This window comes from Bos grunniens, chromosome 3 (assembly GCF_055505025.1).
Source record: "Bos grunniens cultivar Pamir isolate PY7600 chromosome 3, Bosgru_T2T1.0, whole genome shotgun sequence".
Classification (NCBI taxonomy): Eukaryota; Metazoa; Chordata; class Mammalia; order Artiodactyla; family Bovidae; genus Bos; species Bos grunniens.
This window is the reverse complement of record NC_141167.1, coordinates 43,088,609-43,106,817: the sequence shown is the minus strand read 5'-3', so window position 1 is coordinate 43,106,817 and position 18,209 is coordinate 43,088,609. Positions and strand designations below refer to the sequence as shown.

The window sequence follows — 18,209 nt, the reverse complement described above, 5'->3', positions numbered from 1 at the left end:
AAATCAACTGTCAATTTGTAGTACAGGGAATTGGTGATGGGCAGGGAAGCCTGGCATGCTGCAGTCCATAGAGTTGCAAAGAGTCAGATGTGACTGACTGACTGAACTGAACTGAATCATTTACAAGGGATCTAGAGTTATTTTAATTCAACTCCTACTTGACACAGAGAACAATGATTTGTCTTCAAGAAAAGGACCCCGAACAACTAAAAAAGCCTTATATTATTTTCAGTATTTTCCAAAACTTCCTAAAATTTAAAACACAAAAAAGTGACTGCTTCAATGATCTGAAAAGGTCAGTAATACAGGTCAGTAATACAGCATTATTAAATATGCAATGTGAGATGTTTTCAAACTAAACAATACCATGCCTCAGGAGAGTTCCCTTTCTCACTCTTCCTAAGCTACTTTAGGCTCTTCCTTCACCTGCCTACCCCACTGCAGAAGTCAGTCTCCTCTCTCAGTAAAATCCCTGGACATTGAGGCAGGAAGATCAACACATACCAAACTCTTTCCTGACTGCTGTTTAGCTTCTATCAATTGCTGACACACAGGAACGCTGGACCCAGTGGTATCAGAACCTTCAACTGAGCATAAGAAACCTAAATCCAGATTTTAAATACAATATTCTAATTTTTTAAGCTCACTACACTAGCTGAACAAAAAACATTAATGGCCCAGATTTGGCCCAAAGATCATACATTTGCAACCTCAAAGTTAAAGAAAAAAATGAAATCTATATTGTGTTTGGAAGAGACTACAAGGTCAGATACATGGTCAGAGGAGAAAACTTGATTCTAATAAAATTTTAAAATAACTTTTTAATTTACAATACTCATTTGTTGAACCTTTTATTTTACCTTTCCCTCTCTCATTAAACGCATTAACAATATTTTTCACAAATAAAATACTTTGAATTTTCTATATAAGCAAATATCTCTAAGCAGTTAAAGACTCCTTTTTAAAAATACACTTCAAATCAAACAGCAAATACAAAATACATGTGGCAATTCATTTAAAAAAAGAGAGAGAGAAGAAACCCACAAAAAGTCATGAGGTTGAACTCACAGCAGCCTCACCTGTACTTTCATGGGCAGTCAAATATTTCATCCATTTCTTTTTCCCCAGAGAAAAGAAGCATTCAGAAGAAAAGTCAGTCAGATGATAGTCTAACTCCTCTAACCTTTATGTAACTAATAGGTCAAATGTTAGTTAAATAAAGATGATAAAAAATATAGAAAATACTTACCTGGACTTGAAGACTCAACAGATGGCTGAGGGGGAGAAAAAAGAAGAAAAATTAGCATCTCCGTGTAGTAAATCTTCATGAACATTACAGAATTATTCAACAACTGATATGACACCAAAAACTAGTTACATTTTAACGTCTGAACTAAGACAAACTAAAACTTCCTGCATAATCCCTCCTCTGACATTATGTTTATTTAAACACAGAGAAAAATCTAAAACATTCCTGAATCTAGAAACAAAGACAATAATGTGTAACTGATTCAGATTTCAAAGGCAAATACGTATCTTATAATATATGTCATTCAAGAGATATGATTTTGGGCTTCCCAGCTGGCACTAGTGGTAAAGAACCTGCCTACTAATGCAGGAGACATTAAGAAACACGGGTTCCATCCCTGGGTCGGGTAGATTCCCTGGAGGAGGGCATGGCAACCCACTCCAGAGAATACCATGGACAGAGGAGCCTGGAGGGCTACAGTCCACAGGGTTGAAAAGGGTCAGACACACTGAAGTGAGTTAGCACGTGCACAAACATATGATTTCAGATCTCTGAATTCTCTAAAATATTCTCTCTCATCAATACAGGGAAAATTAAACCCAAGGTCTGCTATCAAGCTGTTCTCTGGCTTAAAATGAGTGTGAGAAGGGAGGCAGAAATAATTTAAGATGTTATTTAGAATAAAAACTATATTGTAAGAAAGCAGAAGGAAAAATTTAAATGTGACTTTAAGTACAAACATTACATTACCTTTACTAACACACAACATACTTTTAAATTACCACAAAGTTAGCAATCTTACAAGGTCAATCCAGGAAGGTTATCTAATAGAAGATCACAAAGACTTTCCTATTATAGTACTCCTACTGTACCATTCTACCTCCTATAAATTTAACCACAACCATCTGGAAAGTTTAAAGATAAATTAGCAAATTATTTTAGGGTTACCACCACTAGACAAGTTTGTGGCTGTGTTTTATTGTAATTCAGCTAATTCAACAGTTATAAACAACAAGTCATCTAGAAACATCAACTCCTATACAATAAATTCAAGAACACAAATTCAAATGATGCCTCAAATGACAAAATCTTTTTAACTAAAACCTTGCCTATTCATTCCAAGCTGTCTATTCAGGCTCATCAGAAGTCAGAGATGCTGCAAGTTCAGAAGTACCAGCAAAAAGATACGGATATTCTAGTATTTTCTTTCTACTAAGATATGGAGCAGAAAGGCAGGAACAAAACTGAAAAGACAAAAAGTGTCCAATTTTTCAAAAGCTAGGCCTCTAAGATAAATTCTTATGAGATATTAAAAATTCCATTTTGAAAACAGTCTACATCACACTATTGCAGTTAAGTGTGACATTCTAGTTTCTACATGGTGACTTAACATTGTTCTAAGGCATACTTTTCCAAGGTTCCTATTTGTTCCTTTTAATTCTTATAAGAGAATGGCTCTTGTCTATAGCATTGACTCATTTTAACAAAAGACCATTATTCAGTATTACACATTTTCAAGAGTCACATCGCCATCTTGAACTGCCACAGAGAGTCAAAACAGTGCTACTTTTAAATTTGGTTCCTCTAATGGGAAGCTGTGGAGTAGGGTAACAGAGAATAATGTAACCATAGAAAAGAGTTTTTAGCTTGCTTAATATCTTTTGATGTTGAAGAGGAGAATGTTAGAGGATGAGATGGCTAGATGGTATCACCAATACAATGGACATGAACTTGGCCAAAGTCTGGGAGATGGTGAGGGACAGGGAGGACTGGTGTGCTTTTCGGGGTCACAAACAGTCAGACATGACTGGGAAACTGAACAACATCTTTTGAACAGTTCTAGCTCACTTCTAGCCCAAAATGGATTAAACCACCACACATATTACACAGCAAATCAACATTTAAAAATATTAATCCACTTTCACTTCAAACTTTATTTCCCAAGTTTAAGCACAACCTCTGTCCAAGGCTACAGCAAAATTAATGATTATCTTCATCTGGTCTCAGGTTCACTATACACAGAGTAGCCTTACAATGGCCGTTATTCCTTTTTAGTAAAATTCTGAAATAGGTTTGAAAGGATTAAAACAAGAGAAACCAGCACATCTTTCAAACTAGCTTAAAAGAAATAGCTCTTTGAGCATTTGGTTCTTTTTGAACACTCCAATAATTATTCCATTTAACAGTCTTCTGATAAAAAAATAAGTTATTTTACTTAAGAATAAAAGGTACACTTTCACTGATGTTATCAGATATTGGCAATAATAGACTAAATTGCAACTGGGGTCTGTATAGTTTGTAAAACTCCTCAAACTGTGCTAAATGTGAATAAACACCATACTGAGTTTTGTTTTACTGGTAAACAGTTACCACTGTAATGCTCTGAAAAAGGTCTAAAATATGTCCTATTCATTAAGATGCCAAATGTTAAATGACTGATAGCAATTATACGTATAGCTGGCATAAAACAGAACACCCAGTGCTCAAAGATAGCACTAATCATGGTATGTAAGGCATACTAGGACGTTTTAAGAAACATGATTTGATGGATGGTATACCTGGATTAGCAATGGGGGAGGGGAAGCAAGAATGGTTTGCCTATATATCTACAGGCTAGAGACTGGTGAGGGAGAGAGAGTGGGAGAGAGGGGGAGGGAGGGAGGAAGGGGTGTGTGTGTGTGTGTGCGCCTGCACACACATGCATGCACACACGCTCAGTTACTAAGTCGTGTCTGAGTCTTTTGCAACCCCCTGGACTATAGCCGCCAGGTTTCTCTATCCAAGGGATTTCCCAGCCAAGAATACTGGAGTGGGTTGCCATTTCCTCCTCCAGAGGATTTTCCCAACCCAGGGATCAAACTCGCATCTCCTTTCTTTGGCAGGCAGGTTCTTTACCACTGAGCCACCAGGGAAGTCAATTATATCCAATTAAATCAAATATCAGCTTCTGGAAAACAGGCATTTGAAAACAGTTTATACTGTAAGCATTACTTTTGCCCACCAACAAACAAACTGATCATCTTTCATTATGAGTGTAGTATATAAATACATATAAACGTGAGTTTAGTATAATACCGGAAATTTTAGTATGAAATGAAGGCATTTTTAATTTAGATATTTAAAAGAATAGCAGGACCATTTTATGTTCATATAGTACTACATATTTCCAAATGCATAAATTTACTTGATCACGAACATGGCAATAAAACCTACCCCATCTACCTCATTTTATAGATTAGCAAACCCAGGGAGAAAAACTGACTTGATAATGGTTCCACAACAGGTGGTGAAGGTAAAGCCTAGGACCTAATTCCTTCTATATTTCGGAAGGAAACAACTATTAAATATGTAAAACAAAACAACAACAACAAAAACTCTCTCCTCCTTCCCCTCTATTTTTTTAAAAAATGGTTTTCATCTAGTCAAAGCATGTTTAAAATGTGACTGCAAGTTGTCATCTGTCATGTCAGACTATTATCTATGTCTCATTAGGAACTGGTATCTAACAATACCCTCCAGAAAACCTGCAACATCTACCATTAATGATTACAGTAAATTAGAAAGGACGGGGAAAAACTACAACTAAAGCTAAACAGGTACTCATTTGTAACAATACTTATTTTCAGAAAAATCTAAAATTATAAAATGCAATCAGTAAAGAAGATTTATTACACTGGGGATTAAAATGTACTTAAAACACGCTCATATATTACTGATAGAAATAGGAGTTAAAGCGTTCTGCAGATCATCTCGCTAACATGAACTTACCCTACTGATATAACTAAAAAAGCACATAAAGATACGTGTATCTCAGTTATTACTACAGAGTTGTCTATAGAAAAAGGGGAAAAAATTTAACTAGTTAGAAATGAAACATAGTTTTTCCAAGCAAAGGAAATTACTAATTCACTAAAAAGAATGAGACAGTTCTGCTTCTGAGGGAAAAAATGCTAAATACATGTGCATGTGTATGTGTCTATAAACAGATAGCTATATTAGGAGTAAAAGAAAAGTGTAGAGGAAGGGGAAAATTGGGCTAGTACATAAAAAATTTTTCCCCTAAAGGATACACAAAAATCTGTTAACAAGTTACCTCTAGAACATGGGATGGGGAAAGAAGGTTTTTCATTTTATGCCTTTCAGTACTGCTGGAATTTTTTAACCGCTTGCAAGCATTATTCTTTGTTTTTTAAACAGAAAGTCCGTGGAGATTATACAGTGGAACTATGAGCCATTTTCATTTTCTTCTCTTTTAGATTTTCAAGAAAACTTAGTATTTGCCATAATTTTTTAAAAACAAGTTTATATAATTTTGAAAAATAACCTAGTTTTCTTTTAGGTACATACATAATTGTTTTATCTGAGATGGAAAACAGCAGAGAGGGTATGAATCGGCTAAATCAAAGAATCAGAAGGAACTGTTAACTTTTATGGCAACTTTTATATCTACACTCATATACTTGATTTAGTTGATCAAGCTGCTAATAGTTGTAACAACTATTCAGTGCCTCAAATTTGTTTAAATGTTTCTCTTCTGTATATTTTTAGACCATGATAAGAAATATCCCATATACCAAAGAAACAAAAGATAAACTAGAATATCACTATTACTAAAACATAAATAAGGTAGTAAAAACACGAAGTAATTAGATTCTTTTATCCTAGACAATCAAAAACACATTTTCAGTGAGTATAACTGTTTTATTTTTTCTCACAAACCAATTCCACCACTATTTAAGTATTAATATCATTTACTTAGTAATGCAGATACTAGATTCTCAAAATGATAGGGATGAAGACAGGAGTTTAGGGGCCCTATTACAGGGTGGAGAGAGGGCAGGGAGACTGTGCCAAGGGCCCACCATCCCTCTTCCTTCACACAAAATTAAATCACTTAACTGTTGGTTAAGAAAGTTTTGGAGTTAAAATTAGAAAATTTATAACAACAGTAATAATTTATAGAGAATGAACTGCTATTACTAAGCACTAGCAATTCAGAAGTCTTCTATGTTCCAGTCTTGACTGTACTACACAAACAACACAACCCAGGACAAACTACATAAACTCTCAGTTTCATTTTCCTTTAGAATGAAAAGACTTAGATCTCTTCAGGTTTAGTTCCATTTCCTTTGAGATCTAAGTTCCTTACTTTTTTATGAACTGCTCAAAAAACGTAACACTACTAAGGAGTACTTAGCTTCATGTATGGGATATGTTTAAGACTATTCTAAATTTATTATTTTTAAAATCTAGGGCTACTGGGGGAAAAAATCTAATTTGCAAAAAGCTTTTGGAGGTTGCTACTTTATGAATTTCATACAACATAAACATAACATCCTAAGCCACAGCCTAAGTCAAACAGAGTGGTCCCCAGTAACAACTGGTATGTGAACTTAATCACTCCAATGAATTTTGAAACCGTTTGGAAATCTTTAGAAATATACAGTGACTCCATCTGAAATTCATGCAAGAAATTTCTGTATAGCTGGTTACTTTTCATAATGACATGCTGAAGTTTCAATGGCAATGCTGCATTTTTTAATTATTTGGGAAAATTATTAGTCTCCAGAATTTTCTAAAAGAAATTCACTTTTATTATTTCCCAACTAATCTTTCCTACCTTATCAAGCACTTTGACTATTATTTCTTCTGAATTAAGCTTTTTAAACTTTCATCATGGGTGTTAAGCACTCTGGATAAATCCTTAATAGCTCTGTAAGTATAAACACTAAAAAAAAATTTTTTTTTCATTACTGGCATAATTATTTTAGGTCTGAATTCATTGCAGTGAAACAAGTTTTGTTTAGAGTAGAAATTAACACTATCAAGAATAGCATTCAAGATGATTCTATTTCCTTAAGAAACAAAATACAAATAACCCTTGAAAAATGTTACACAAGGAGTCTGTTTTTAACAGAAAGGGATAGATGTGACAGTGACTGAATACTATTATTTTTGGCAATACTAAAGTACTTAAAACTAACACAAAATAGCAAATCCATTAAATTTTCTTCTTTTTATGAGACAACAATATGGCCTAGGTGAAAAGACAGGTCTTAAACTATGCTATGATCTTTTTTCCCTTGAAAGAGAAGTAGCTTATGTGTTTACAAACTCTGAAATAAAAGACAAATTGTTCATTCCCAAAAGTCTGTATACCACATTCCTTATAAAACCCAAAGGACTGACTATTTTTTCCTCTTATTCTTTCTTTCTCACTGCCTTTGTACAACTGCCACTACTCTGTAATTTCCTTTAAGTGTGACTAGGAGAGCCTCCTTTTCGAAGGTTGATTAATAATTTTAGGGGATAATAAGCAGGGAGAAATATTACCAGAAAGTATTAAGAAATGGAGCATATGTCATTACTTCCATATATGTTATGTATGTTTTAAATGTTACTACAATTTTAATAAGCATGACATACTTATTATGGAATAAGATAATCAGATCATGTATGAAAATTTAGTATTCTGTACACATCTAAAGCAAACAGTATTTAAGAATCAAATATTTTTTTGGAAAAACAAGATCAGGGTCACTCTATGCGGGAAACAACAAAAAAGCCCAGAAGCATAATACCTACATTTTTCTCTAGAGACATGTTTCTTCAGTGACCTATTTTCCCTTTAGATTTATCAAATGAACACATATTGTCACTTTGCACGTACTGTTATTTCACCAGTTAGCATCAGTCTTCAGGTCTACTTAACCCATAGTGCAAAGAGCACGGCATTTGAATTATTTTATCACATGCTTTATATTGGCAGCATTAAAAAAAAAAATCTCTTCGGAGTTCAAATAAAAGTAGAAGCACTCTATAAATCAAGCATTTCTCCTTCGTCTAATTTTTAAAATGACTAGTCTCTAAAATCATTCTAATTACTAAAATATTGAGATAGGAAAACTACAAATTCATTTTACTTTTCACTACTCCACTGGTTCTAGATTTTCTGTAGGACAGAGATGAAGTTTCCTCCACTCTTCCGCAAAATTCTATTATAAATAAAACCATCTACAAGTAATTGAAGAACACGAAAGATTAATTTTTAAAAGATAACTAGGTCACTAAAATGCATTGGAAACAAATTTCAGGGTTTTTTAAATTTTCTTGAAATTGAACTATCCGTGTGTTCCTACAAAACATGAAAGTTCCATTCTCCAAGTGAAGGATTTTTAAGGAAACGAAAATGTCCACTTGAAATTATTAAGAAACGATCAGTGACTCAATCACTAATGAATACAATCATCTTTAATTCTAAAAGAAATAAAATGTTAAAATGATTTACATATTGTTTTCAGTGTGGTAGTAGTTAAAATTTCTAAGGTTTTTAAAAAAAAAAAAGCACATTTTTCACTGTATTTTTATACACTAAGGTATTTTCCTTCAGTAATATCCTGCTTTAAAAATGTGACTACAAAACTTAAAATTCAAACCATCCTGAGCAGCACCACGAGGCAAGAAACCCCATCACCTATTACAGCACAGCGCTGCTTACCTAATGGGCATTCACTGAAGACTATTTGACAAAATATATGTAAAGCCAGGTACCCAGAATCCCTTCCCCTTTTACACACGAAGGAAACAAGCCCTTAAGAACCTCATCAGGACTAAATATCTTTCAGTCCAGTGGAATAAATCCAGTCACAGTAAGTGAAATACAAAGTACTATGTTTTCTCCAATTTATATTCCTTGGAATACAATTCTTTAATCACAAAGAGCAAAATAAACGGAAGTAAATCTTAAGATTTAAATTTATTTTTGTCAGAATATTAAAATTTTAAAAATACTGGCAGCAATCAATCCTGCTATTCCTTTTAAATAGCAAATACTCCAGAACATAAAGTCAGTTTCCATACACCAAGGGGAAGGAGCACCCTAAGAGCCACTCCAGAAAACTCTTAAGCTTTGGGTCCCTCCACTCAACAGGTACTTGAACAGGTCTTCAAATTAACATTCTTCTCCGAAACGTATTTTTCTGAATTCCAAAATTTTAAAAGGAAGTATTATGGTATTGATGAACGTGTACTCACCATTGGCTTCATTTAGCAAATAATGAAGACAAAAATAGGGGGTGGACGGTAAATATAATTACCTACTTCCTAAATCTGTTTTTAGGTACCCCTGAGACAATGAAAATGATAATTCTCAAAAGAAAAAAATGTCTTTGCCAACATTTAAAGTGGCTCTACTCAAGAAAGACACAGAAGTCCAAATATACCTCTTCAACTCCAGCGAGTGAAGGATATCGAAATTCTTCTGATGGTAAGGGAGAAAAAATGTATTTTTAAAAAGTCAAATGTTTATAGGTTTACATCAGAGGCAAAAATTTTAATCTCCAGTAGTATATACTAAATTCAGATTAATCAACAGAGGTTGTCTGCCCCAACATGATGGTTTAAGGGCCCTTTGGATTTAAGGCCCCAAAATTTAAACAATCGCCAGTGAAGAAAGGGGGCTTTGGGAACTCGTTTACTAGAAAAAGAGCAAACTGGGGCGGGGGTTGGGGGGGGTAGGGGAGAGGAGGGGAGTAGGGGGGAGGAGGGGAAGCGGGGGTAGAGGGGAGGAGGGGGAGGGGAGGAAATCTTCCCTAAGCGGGGAAAAAACTGAAAGAGAAAGACAGGAATAGAAAGCCTCGATTCGCAAAGGCGTAAAACGCCCGGAAAGTGATTAAGAAAGGGAGAAAGCAACTCTTCTGAAATATAGAGAAAAAGAGGTTCTACGGGGAGGCGAAGGGGGAATGTTTGAAGAAATGGTGAGGCTGCCCTAACCTAGAGTGATGGATTGCGAAAAGACCAAGTTCATTTCTCCACGCTCATCTGGTCACCATCAAGAAAATTACTGAGTTAATCAGAGGCCGTTTTCCTTACGTTTTCCCCAACACAGGCGGAATGTCAGTAGCAAACCGATGGGGGTGACGCGGTAGGGCGCAACAGCATCTCGGTTAGAGAGGGAAGAAACTTCTCAAGAGGAAGCAGCAGCTCCTCTCTCGGCCCCTAGCACCGGCCGGCGAAGTTGCGCCACAGGCGCCCCTACTCCGCGGGCGCCCCCCACCCCACCTCGCCCCTTTCCGTACGCACGGGTACGCCGCCCTCGACCCTTTAAAGTGCCCCCGAAGTCGAACTACGCCTCCGCTTTCTCCTACCCACAGACCCATCCCAACTAAGTTCCACGAAAAGCTCCCGCCCAGAGCGCGGCCTGTTCTGGACAACAGGTGGGCAGTGGCGCCAGCAGGGCTCGGCCTCCCTAGCCAGGCCCACTCCACTCCTCCCCGGCCCGGACCTGGGGGCGCCCGGCTCCGGGACGGGGAGGGGGAGCTCACTCCCTTACCTCCGCCATATTTGCCGTACTGACGGGTCACATCTCCGCGGCGGCCGCAGCTGGGTCACGGCCAGAACCCGGATGTGAGACTCGGCAACGGGACTCCAGCCTCCGCCGCCTCTGCCGCTCCCGCCGCCGCTGCCTCGGCGGGAACGCGCAGGAGCCGCCCGAGCGCGCCCACCACACCCCACTCCGCCCCCTCGCGGCGCCGGGGCTCAGCGGGACTGGAGGGAAAAGGCCAGAACGCGCGCGCGCGCGCGCGCGGCCCCGAGGCAGCCCTCCCCCAGAGGAGCGCGGAGGAGGCGGAGCCAAGGTGGGTGTAGAGCGGGAGGTGGGCATCTCAGCCCAGCGGATCAGCGACCCCAGCCCGGGAGCGGGCTCTAGGGACTAGAGGTGAAGGAAACTAGCCAAAGGAGACACGTCCAGCATTCATATCGTTGGGGAAAAGATACGATATATTTAACGTGTAGGCCTTTTTTGAAGTCCCATTTGTTGGAAAAACGGATGTTGCTGTGATTGCAACAACGTCAAGCAGTGCGCTTTGAAAGCGGTTATCCCTTGACGGGTACTTCTTTTGGATCTTTCCCGACAGAAATGGTAAAATCCCATATAACAGAATTTTACAGGTCACAGCAGGGATTAAGAAAAGGGACTGTACTGGGTAGACTGCCATCCTCATGTATCATTTGCTTTTCCTCACACAGTTTATGCAATGCCAGTAGTAACGTAATTATGCAATGGTTCTTCTAAATGTGAAATACTGAAAAGCTGCTCTTTAATAGATATAATCTCCAACTCGACTGTATAGGTGGAGAATTTGCTTATGTGCAGTGCCTGAAATGCCTGCAATTTAAAAGTTTATTGTATTGGCCGAGAACTGCCAACTGGCTTTGGTGCCAATTCTGATGATTGCCAGAGCCAATGATTGCAAAATAACAAACGTGTTTCACTTCCATTACTATGGCAGATACTGGGTAATGCAAACATGATATTAAAACGTGTACTAACACATTTTACCAAACCAGAAGTTAGATAGTCTTATTTCATAAAGACCGTTTTCCCCCAAATGTTCAAGGGTTCTTCTTAATGCAACTTCAAAAATGACTTCCAAAATCAACTAATTAAATATGAAACTTATTTGTTCCCTCCAAATAATGCTTTGCCAGCACTATATATTACATAAATGTGCACGTATACAATTTTTCTTTAAACCAATACTTAACTTACAATGAAATATGGGGAAGACTGTTTTAGATTATTTGTATTCCCTTAAAATTCTAGATTCTATTAAGTAGTTTCCAAAGATTCAACATTTAACTTGAAATTATGTCCAGTAATAATTTGTGCATGAATATTTTGTGCATTTATAGGTATATGAAGTAGCTGCTAAGTGAAAGGACATTACCTGGTAATATGACAGGAAAAGAGTCCACAGACAGTCTGTAAACCAATTAAACATAAACATCTGATGCACATTTTCTACTGAAAGAAAAGCAAAGGAAAGAAGAGAAAGGAAAACTTTAAGGTTCCCAAATCTACAAACAATTTTTACCATTAACTGTACTGTACAGAATTTTCACTTTATTTTTTAGAATACTTATATAAAAGTGTTTTTCAGGATTCCTTGGGGGAATAAATATTTTAGCATAGGTATATAGTTTCTAAGAGTTACCCTGTTGAATTACCTTAGTCCTTCTGATTTGAAACAGAAATGACTTTTTAAGTCAGTTCCTAGTCCAACACTTTTCACTTTGAGATGCTTGATGGAAACGGCTGTGAAGGCAAAGAACAATAGATGTGCATAGAACTGAGGTGGGTAAAGATAAGAATAAGGGGCCTAGAGGTAGAAACTCAGGCTTTATAAAACAACTGGATTAAAGGAAAATTATCCATTTAAATGGGAAAGCTAATATATGAAATTTAGCTGGTTATCAAAAGGAAGATTAAACAGTATTGTCAAAATGCAAGGCATAGGAATAATTTGCTTGAAGAATCTCTGATTCTTCAGTTATCAACAAGAATCCTGATTGTGATAAAGAGCTGGGGTTCACAGTCCTTTAAGCTACTGAAATTGTCAGGAATATCAGGGTCTAGGACATACTTGAATGGGTATCCATTTTACTGATAAAAAACTTCAAGTTTATTAATACTGTCCATCAATTTTACTATTTTTAAGTGGCATTATTGTTTAAGGAAAAAAAATTCACTCTACATTGTTTTTTTGTAAATGTGGGTTAAGTGATTTTTTTTTTTTTTTTGATTCAGACATTCTAAAGGAAAAGAGAAACAGCTCCAATGTTGTAAGTCAGTGTTCACATATTGAATTCAGTATAGTTTTACCCACCTTCCATCTTATTCTAGTGATATATTTATCTTTAAAATTTTTAGGAGGGACTTCCCTAGCTAGCGGTCCAGTGGTTAAGGCTCCATGCTCCCAATGCCGAGGGCATGGGTTCAATCCCTGGTTGGGTAACTAAGGACGTGCATGCAGTACCACGTGGCCAAAAAATAAAATAAAATGCTTATTTAAAAAAAAAATTAGGAGCCATCTTGTCATGTCATCATGTCACGTGTTAGTCGTTCAGTCGTGCCCAACTCTATGTGACCCCTGGACTGTAGCCTGCCAGGCTCCTCTGTCCATGGGATTCTCCAGGCAAGAATACTGGAGTGGGTTGCCATTTCCTTCTCCAGGGGATCTTCCCAACCCAGGGATCGAACCTGGTTCTTAAAGAAGGCAAAGTCTTTCTCAAAACTCTTGTATACCTCTTCAGTATCAAATATGTATAAATTAACTATTCATTAGTCACAGAATCTTAATGCTGGATGTGACCTTAGAGGTCTTTAGTCAATTTCTAAACTGTCTAGGTAGGAATCCTTCATTCTGTTTCCCCACTACCAGGCTTTCCTGCCTATGCTTAAACAGCTCCAATGTACTCACCGTCTCATAAAAAGGCTGTTCTTTTCCAAAAAAAACCTCTAATGTTTGGAACATTCTTCTTTTTATCAAACCAGAGTCTACCTCCTTGTTATTGTCACCCCTTACCCTGAGTTCTTCAGCACTTTGGATTAATTCAACAGATGTCTTCTTTGTATCCAAATATAAACACTCAATATTTATACTTGGGTTAACAAAAAATAAATCTTTAAAGACTACTGATACTAGAGGAGCTGAAAAGGGGACATTACAAAGTTGAAGCCATGAGAAAATTCACCATTACATATGAGCTGTTTAAAATTATTACAATTTATAGTCCTTATTATTGTGATATCCAAAATGGTAGTTGTTAGAATTGTGTAGTAAAATGTTTACAGTTAAGTAAAAAGGTGTGGTTAATTCTAATTATATGTAAGATTTGTGGCTAACGTCCCAAAACAAAAAAAAATCACTACAAAGCCTGAATAAATGCCTCTTTAGCTCCCATTCCCCACCACCTAAAGGCTTCCTTGTGTTCAGGCAAACTTACATTAACTTTTACCACATTAAGTTATTCAAAACTGCAATTATGTTGGGAAACTATTTTTAAGCAATTTACTGCATATGCCATTAAAAAAATTATTTAACAATTTTATAGAGGTTGCAATACACACACACACACACACACACACACACACACACACAAACCCTTCAAAGTTATTTTGCTTTCAACTAAGGCATTTTAAAGTCTCAATTTTTCTTCAACCAGTACCCCAAACTAACCAATAAATAAACCTGGCAATTTACATGTACCTAAGAAATATATCCTTTTATTCAGGACCAATACCTGATTCAGATATAAGGAATATTATATACATATGTTATGCAATTCAAAAAAGTACCTCTCAAAATGCATCAAGAAAATAATTTGCAACAATTTAGACTCTGGGGCTGTTTGAATGAAATAGATTAACACAGTACATTCAAAACCCTAAAACCAAATTCTGTATCTAACAATTTTCAGAGTCCCTTTTAAGACCATTTTCTTAAATTTTTATTTAAAAGTGACAGCCTTCACATGATGTGCAGGTGAAAATTTATGGGTAACTACTAATTCGATTGAGAATACCTAAAAGTCAAAAAACTTCACCTATTTTTAAAAATGACATTTTAGATAGTTTTACCTTTACTGTAGCAGGCAGCATGTAAATTACAAAGCAGTAATGCATCACATTGGAAGTCCCACATCTATGCGACAATTAGCATCATCTTTTTCTTGGTTTGATTTTTATTAACACCACCCCAAAACACATATATAGCCTTTTGGTTCTGCAAAGAACAGTTCTGGTTTTCCTTTTCGTAATTTTTACATACAGTTTTATCCAGTGGCTCCATTTTATCAAATTATCACAAATTGGTATTTTGATAATATTGTTGACATGATTTTTAAATCTCATCCAAACTCTGGAAATTATTGGCCCATCAACCGTTCTCAAACACTGGAAAAGTAATATAACATTTATATACTTGAGGGAGTTTGGACTTTCCCTCCCTTAATCTCCAAGTGCGCCCCTGCCTACCAGCATCACATCCGTCTTGTCTGCATTGAACCTCAACCAGTTGGTTCTTAACCACGTCCGAAACTCAGCCAGGCACTGGGAGAATCGAGCCACCACACCATCTGGATCAAAGGAAAGAGAGCCTCAGTAGTAACGAGACTGGAGACAATGATCTTACAAGCTCAGTATTCAACCCATCTCTAATTTTTAAAGACAGCCAGGAATTAGGACAGGAATCCCATGATAATTTTAGAAAAACATTAATGAGCCTTGAGTCATGCAATTTGCAACTGATGATAAAGGAATAAAAGTGACTCAATAAATAGGTCGCCTCATTCCACCCATGACTGAAGAAAGGTTCACTCAAGTCCGGGTCACCTCGGCTAAGCGGCCTCAGTAGATCGGCCAGTCTTGTAACTGCATAAGCTTTTCTGCAAAATTAAAGAGTTTTAGCGTTGGAGGAAGTTTTAGGGATAACTGGGGCCCAGAGAGAAGTAGTGACTCGCCCAAGGTCACACAGCAATCGAGGACTAGAGATGGTCTCCATGCCAGACATCTTTCCACCAAAAGCTGAAAAAACAAGGCCATTCAAAGGTGGGGGCGGGGGGGGGCATCTATCCCCAGGGATCCTCCCACGGGCTGCTAGGACCTCTTTCCCTCACAACAATGCCCTCTTCGGGCCTCTCCTCCCTCCCTTACTCCCTCCGAAAAGGGCTGCTTTGCCCAGGACCCGTTTGCCGAGGACCCTGCTCACCACCAGGGATGCAGTGGGAGCAGGAGTCTCCCTGGGCTGAGACAGGACCCGGAGATACAGCGCGAAAGAGGCGGGGCCACAGCGGGGCGGTCAGCTTGGCCCCACCCCGACCGGGTTCCTGGGCCGACTGGAGGAAGGGGCGGAAGCGGACAGGGCGAGGCGAACTCTCCGCAGCGGATTCCCAGCGCGCCGCCGCCAACGCCAAAGCAAAAGACCCAGTTGGGCGGGGGTGGGCGGTGGAGAGGAGCTGCGCATGCGCCTTGGGTGGCGGGCGCCACTCCAGGAGGGGCAGCCCGGTGGGCGCGCTCTCTTAGCTCCTCCCCGGAAGTGAAGGGTCTTCCGGGCGGTACTCTGCGGTGGGGGAGGGGAAGGAGAGAAAGGGGACCGAGGACACCTCGGTAGCCCCTTATCCCGAACAGGACTAGGAGAGGAGAGATGGTTTATGGAGGCTGCACTTACAGCCGCTGCTGCTGCCGCCGGCGCCACCTCCGCTGCTGCCGCCACCGCCTGAAGAAGCCCCATCCATCCGCCTGCAGCCCGGGAGACTCAGAGCCTGGGAGGGGCCTGAGGCCCGGGCCGCCCGCCTCCTTCTTCTAGTCGTCGTCCGGAGCTTCCTCCTGCTCCACCAACCCTCTGCCCTCCCCTCCGCCTCCTCCCTCCTCCTCGGCCTCCAGCCGCCAGCCAACCGCGCGGCCTCTTGTTGAGCCAGGGCTCCACCGTCTCCATGACGCCCGGCAAACATTCCCGTGCCTTAGCCAGAGCCGCTAACGCCGGCTTTCGGGTACAGGGGCTTCAGAAGCAGCGAGGAAAAAGGGCGGTTGACCATTCCGCAGCCAGTCGCCACCATGCCCATCTCTCCAGTAAACGGCCGCAGGCAGCCGAACGTCGGGGTGTAAGTTCGGACGCTAAAACTTTAGTCCATCCCCTTGGGTCCCGGAGGGAGCCCTTTTAGAACTTATCGCTTCATCTGTGTGGAGTCAGCAACCTTGTAACCTCCGAGGTGGCAGTGTCTCCTTCCTTGGCACAGTACAGCCTTTTCCAAACCTCTTTTGAGAAAAGACCTCGTTTGTTTAGAACCGCCGTTCCTCCTGGCACTCCTGGTGTGGTGGTTTATTTCTCTCCAACTTGTTACCTTCGAGCTGTACCCAGATGTTCAATCTCTCAGCTTCTGTGAGCTATCAGACTGAACATTACTATGCTCTGTAGTCGAGGTTTTTTTACGCCTTCTCCTCATACCGTCCTCCCTTAAAACTCATTCCAGCTTACAACCTTCTGTTCTGCAGCAGTTGGATTAAGGGCTGGACAGAAGCCCACAGCTTTACAGTTGTCTCACTTAAAACTTCAAATGGTCGCTTAGTCTATCTATTCCACTAAAATTTCCTAATTGATTCATTCTCCCACACTTCCAGATCACTTTTGTTCTCTCTCCTCAAACCCTCAGCATCTCCCCTCTGCTATCTCTTCCAGCTCAGCTAATCTTTCTTGAGCAGAACTTCTTTCAAAGGTGTTGGGAGAGAATCTTCTTTTTTGTCTCGGATATGGTACTCAGGTTTTTGTCCATTCTGAAACGTGAAAGTGTTAAGTTATTCAGTCGTGTCCGACTCTTCACCATCCTATGGATTGTAGCCACCAGGCTCCTCTGTACAGTGGAATTTTACAGCCAAGAATACTGGAGTGGGTAGCCATTCCCTTCTTTAGGGGATCTTCCCAACCCAGGGATCAAACCCAGGTCTGCATTGCAGGCAGATTCTTTACCATCTGAACCACCAGGGTTTGTCCATCCTTCCACTCCACTAAAAACAGCTTGTGTGGTCAGCAATAACTGTCCAGCCAAGTGTAATGGCCATTTCTGTTTCTTAACTCACCCATCAGCAGCTTTGATCTAATTTACCACTTCCTGAGTTTTGAATCACTTCGTTTGGTTTCTGGGACACTACTCTCTCCTAATTCTCCTCTTGCTTTATGCCTATTCCTTTTCAAAATATTTTGCTGTTAGGTCTTCAGTCTCTCCCATATCTAAATATTGGAGTGTTGAGGGGTCGGTCAGTCTTACAACCTTTTCTCTTCACTCTTGTTTTTTGTCTTTAAAAATTACCCATTTGCTCACAGTTTACAAGTTTATCTCTCCAGCCAGTACCTCTCCCAAGAAAACAGGCTTAAAATCAGATAGCTGCACTTAGAAGTTAATTGGCATCTCAAAATTCATATTTAAAACTGAACTTATTTTCCCCTCTAATCAAATTTGCAGTTTCCCATTTCAGTAAATGACAATTTCCATTCTTCCAGTTACTCAGTAAAAAAACTTTAGTTTACCTTTGACATCTCAATACCCCCGTCTACCAGTAGATTCTACCATCTCTGCATGCAAAATAAGTCCAGACCACCACTCCAGGGTCAGTAACTGTCACATT

The 18,209-nt window shown here is 39.2% G+C and overlaps 2 protein-coding genes across 55 annotated transcripts in view; one reads left to right on the top strand and one right to left on the bottom strand.

The window, feature by feature from the left end:
* MIER1 (MIER1 transcriptional regulator) overlaps positions 1–16,540 on the bottom strand; it is a 72,940-nt gene extending 56,400 nt beyond the window's left edge. For 2 of the 46 annotated variants that reach the window (XM_086390440.1, XM_086390488.1), the window contains exons 1-5: positions 16,258–16,540; positions 15,066–15,166; positions 11,977–12,050; positions 1,250–1,274; positions 1,080–1,116 (exon numbers count right to left, since the gene is read on the bottom strand). In XM_086390440.1, coding sequence (XP_086246566.1) covers positions 1,080–1,116; positions 1,250–1,274; positions 11,977–12,050; positions 15,066–15,166; positions 16,258–16,540 — 520 coding nt within the window. Of the gene's footprint in view, positions 1–1,079; positions 1,117–1,249; positions 1,275–10,120; positions 10,523–10,580; positions 10,726–11,976; positions 12,054–12,256; positions 14,985–15,065; positions 15,167–15,422; positions 15,471–15,798; positions 16,106–16,257 lie in introns of those variants that run through there. The other 44 variants (XM_086390449.1, XM_086390479.1, XM_086390455.1 and 41 more) reach the window with 40 other exon arrangements.
* Positions 16,131–18,209, top strand: part of DNAI4 (dynein axonemal intermediate chain 4) — a 98,529-nt gene continuing 96,450 nt past the window's right edge. For 3 of the 9 annotated variants that reach the window (XM_086390429.1, XM_086390434.1, XM_086390431.1), the window contains exon 1: positions 16,131–16,690. In XM_086390429.1, the coding sequence (XP_086246555.1) occupies positions 16,644–16,690 (47 nt within the window). In that variant the 5' untranslated portion in view covers positions 16,131–16,643. The remainder of the gene's footprint in view (positions 16,691–18,209) is intronic. The other 6 variants (XM_086390435.1, XM_086390433.1, XM_086390436.1 and 3 more) reach the window with 4 other exon arrangements.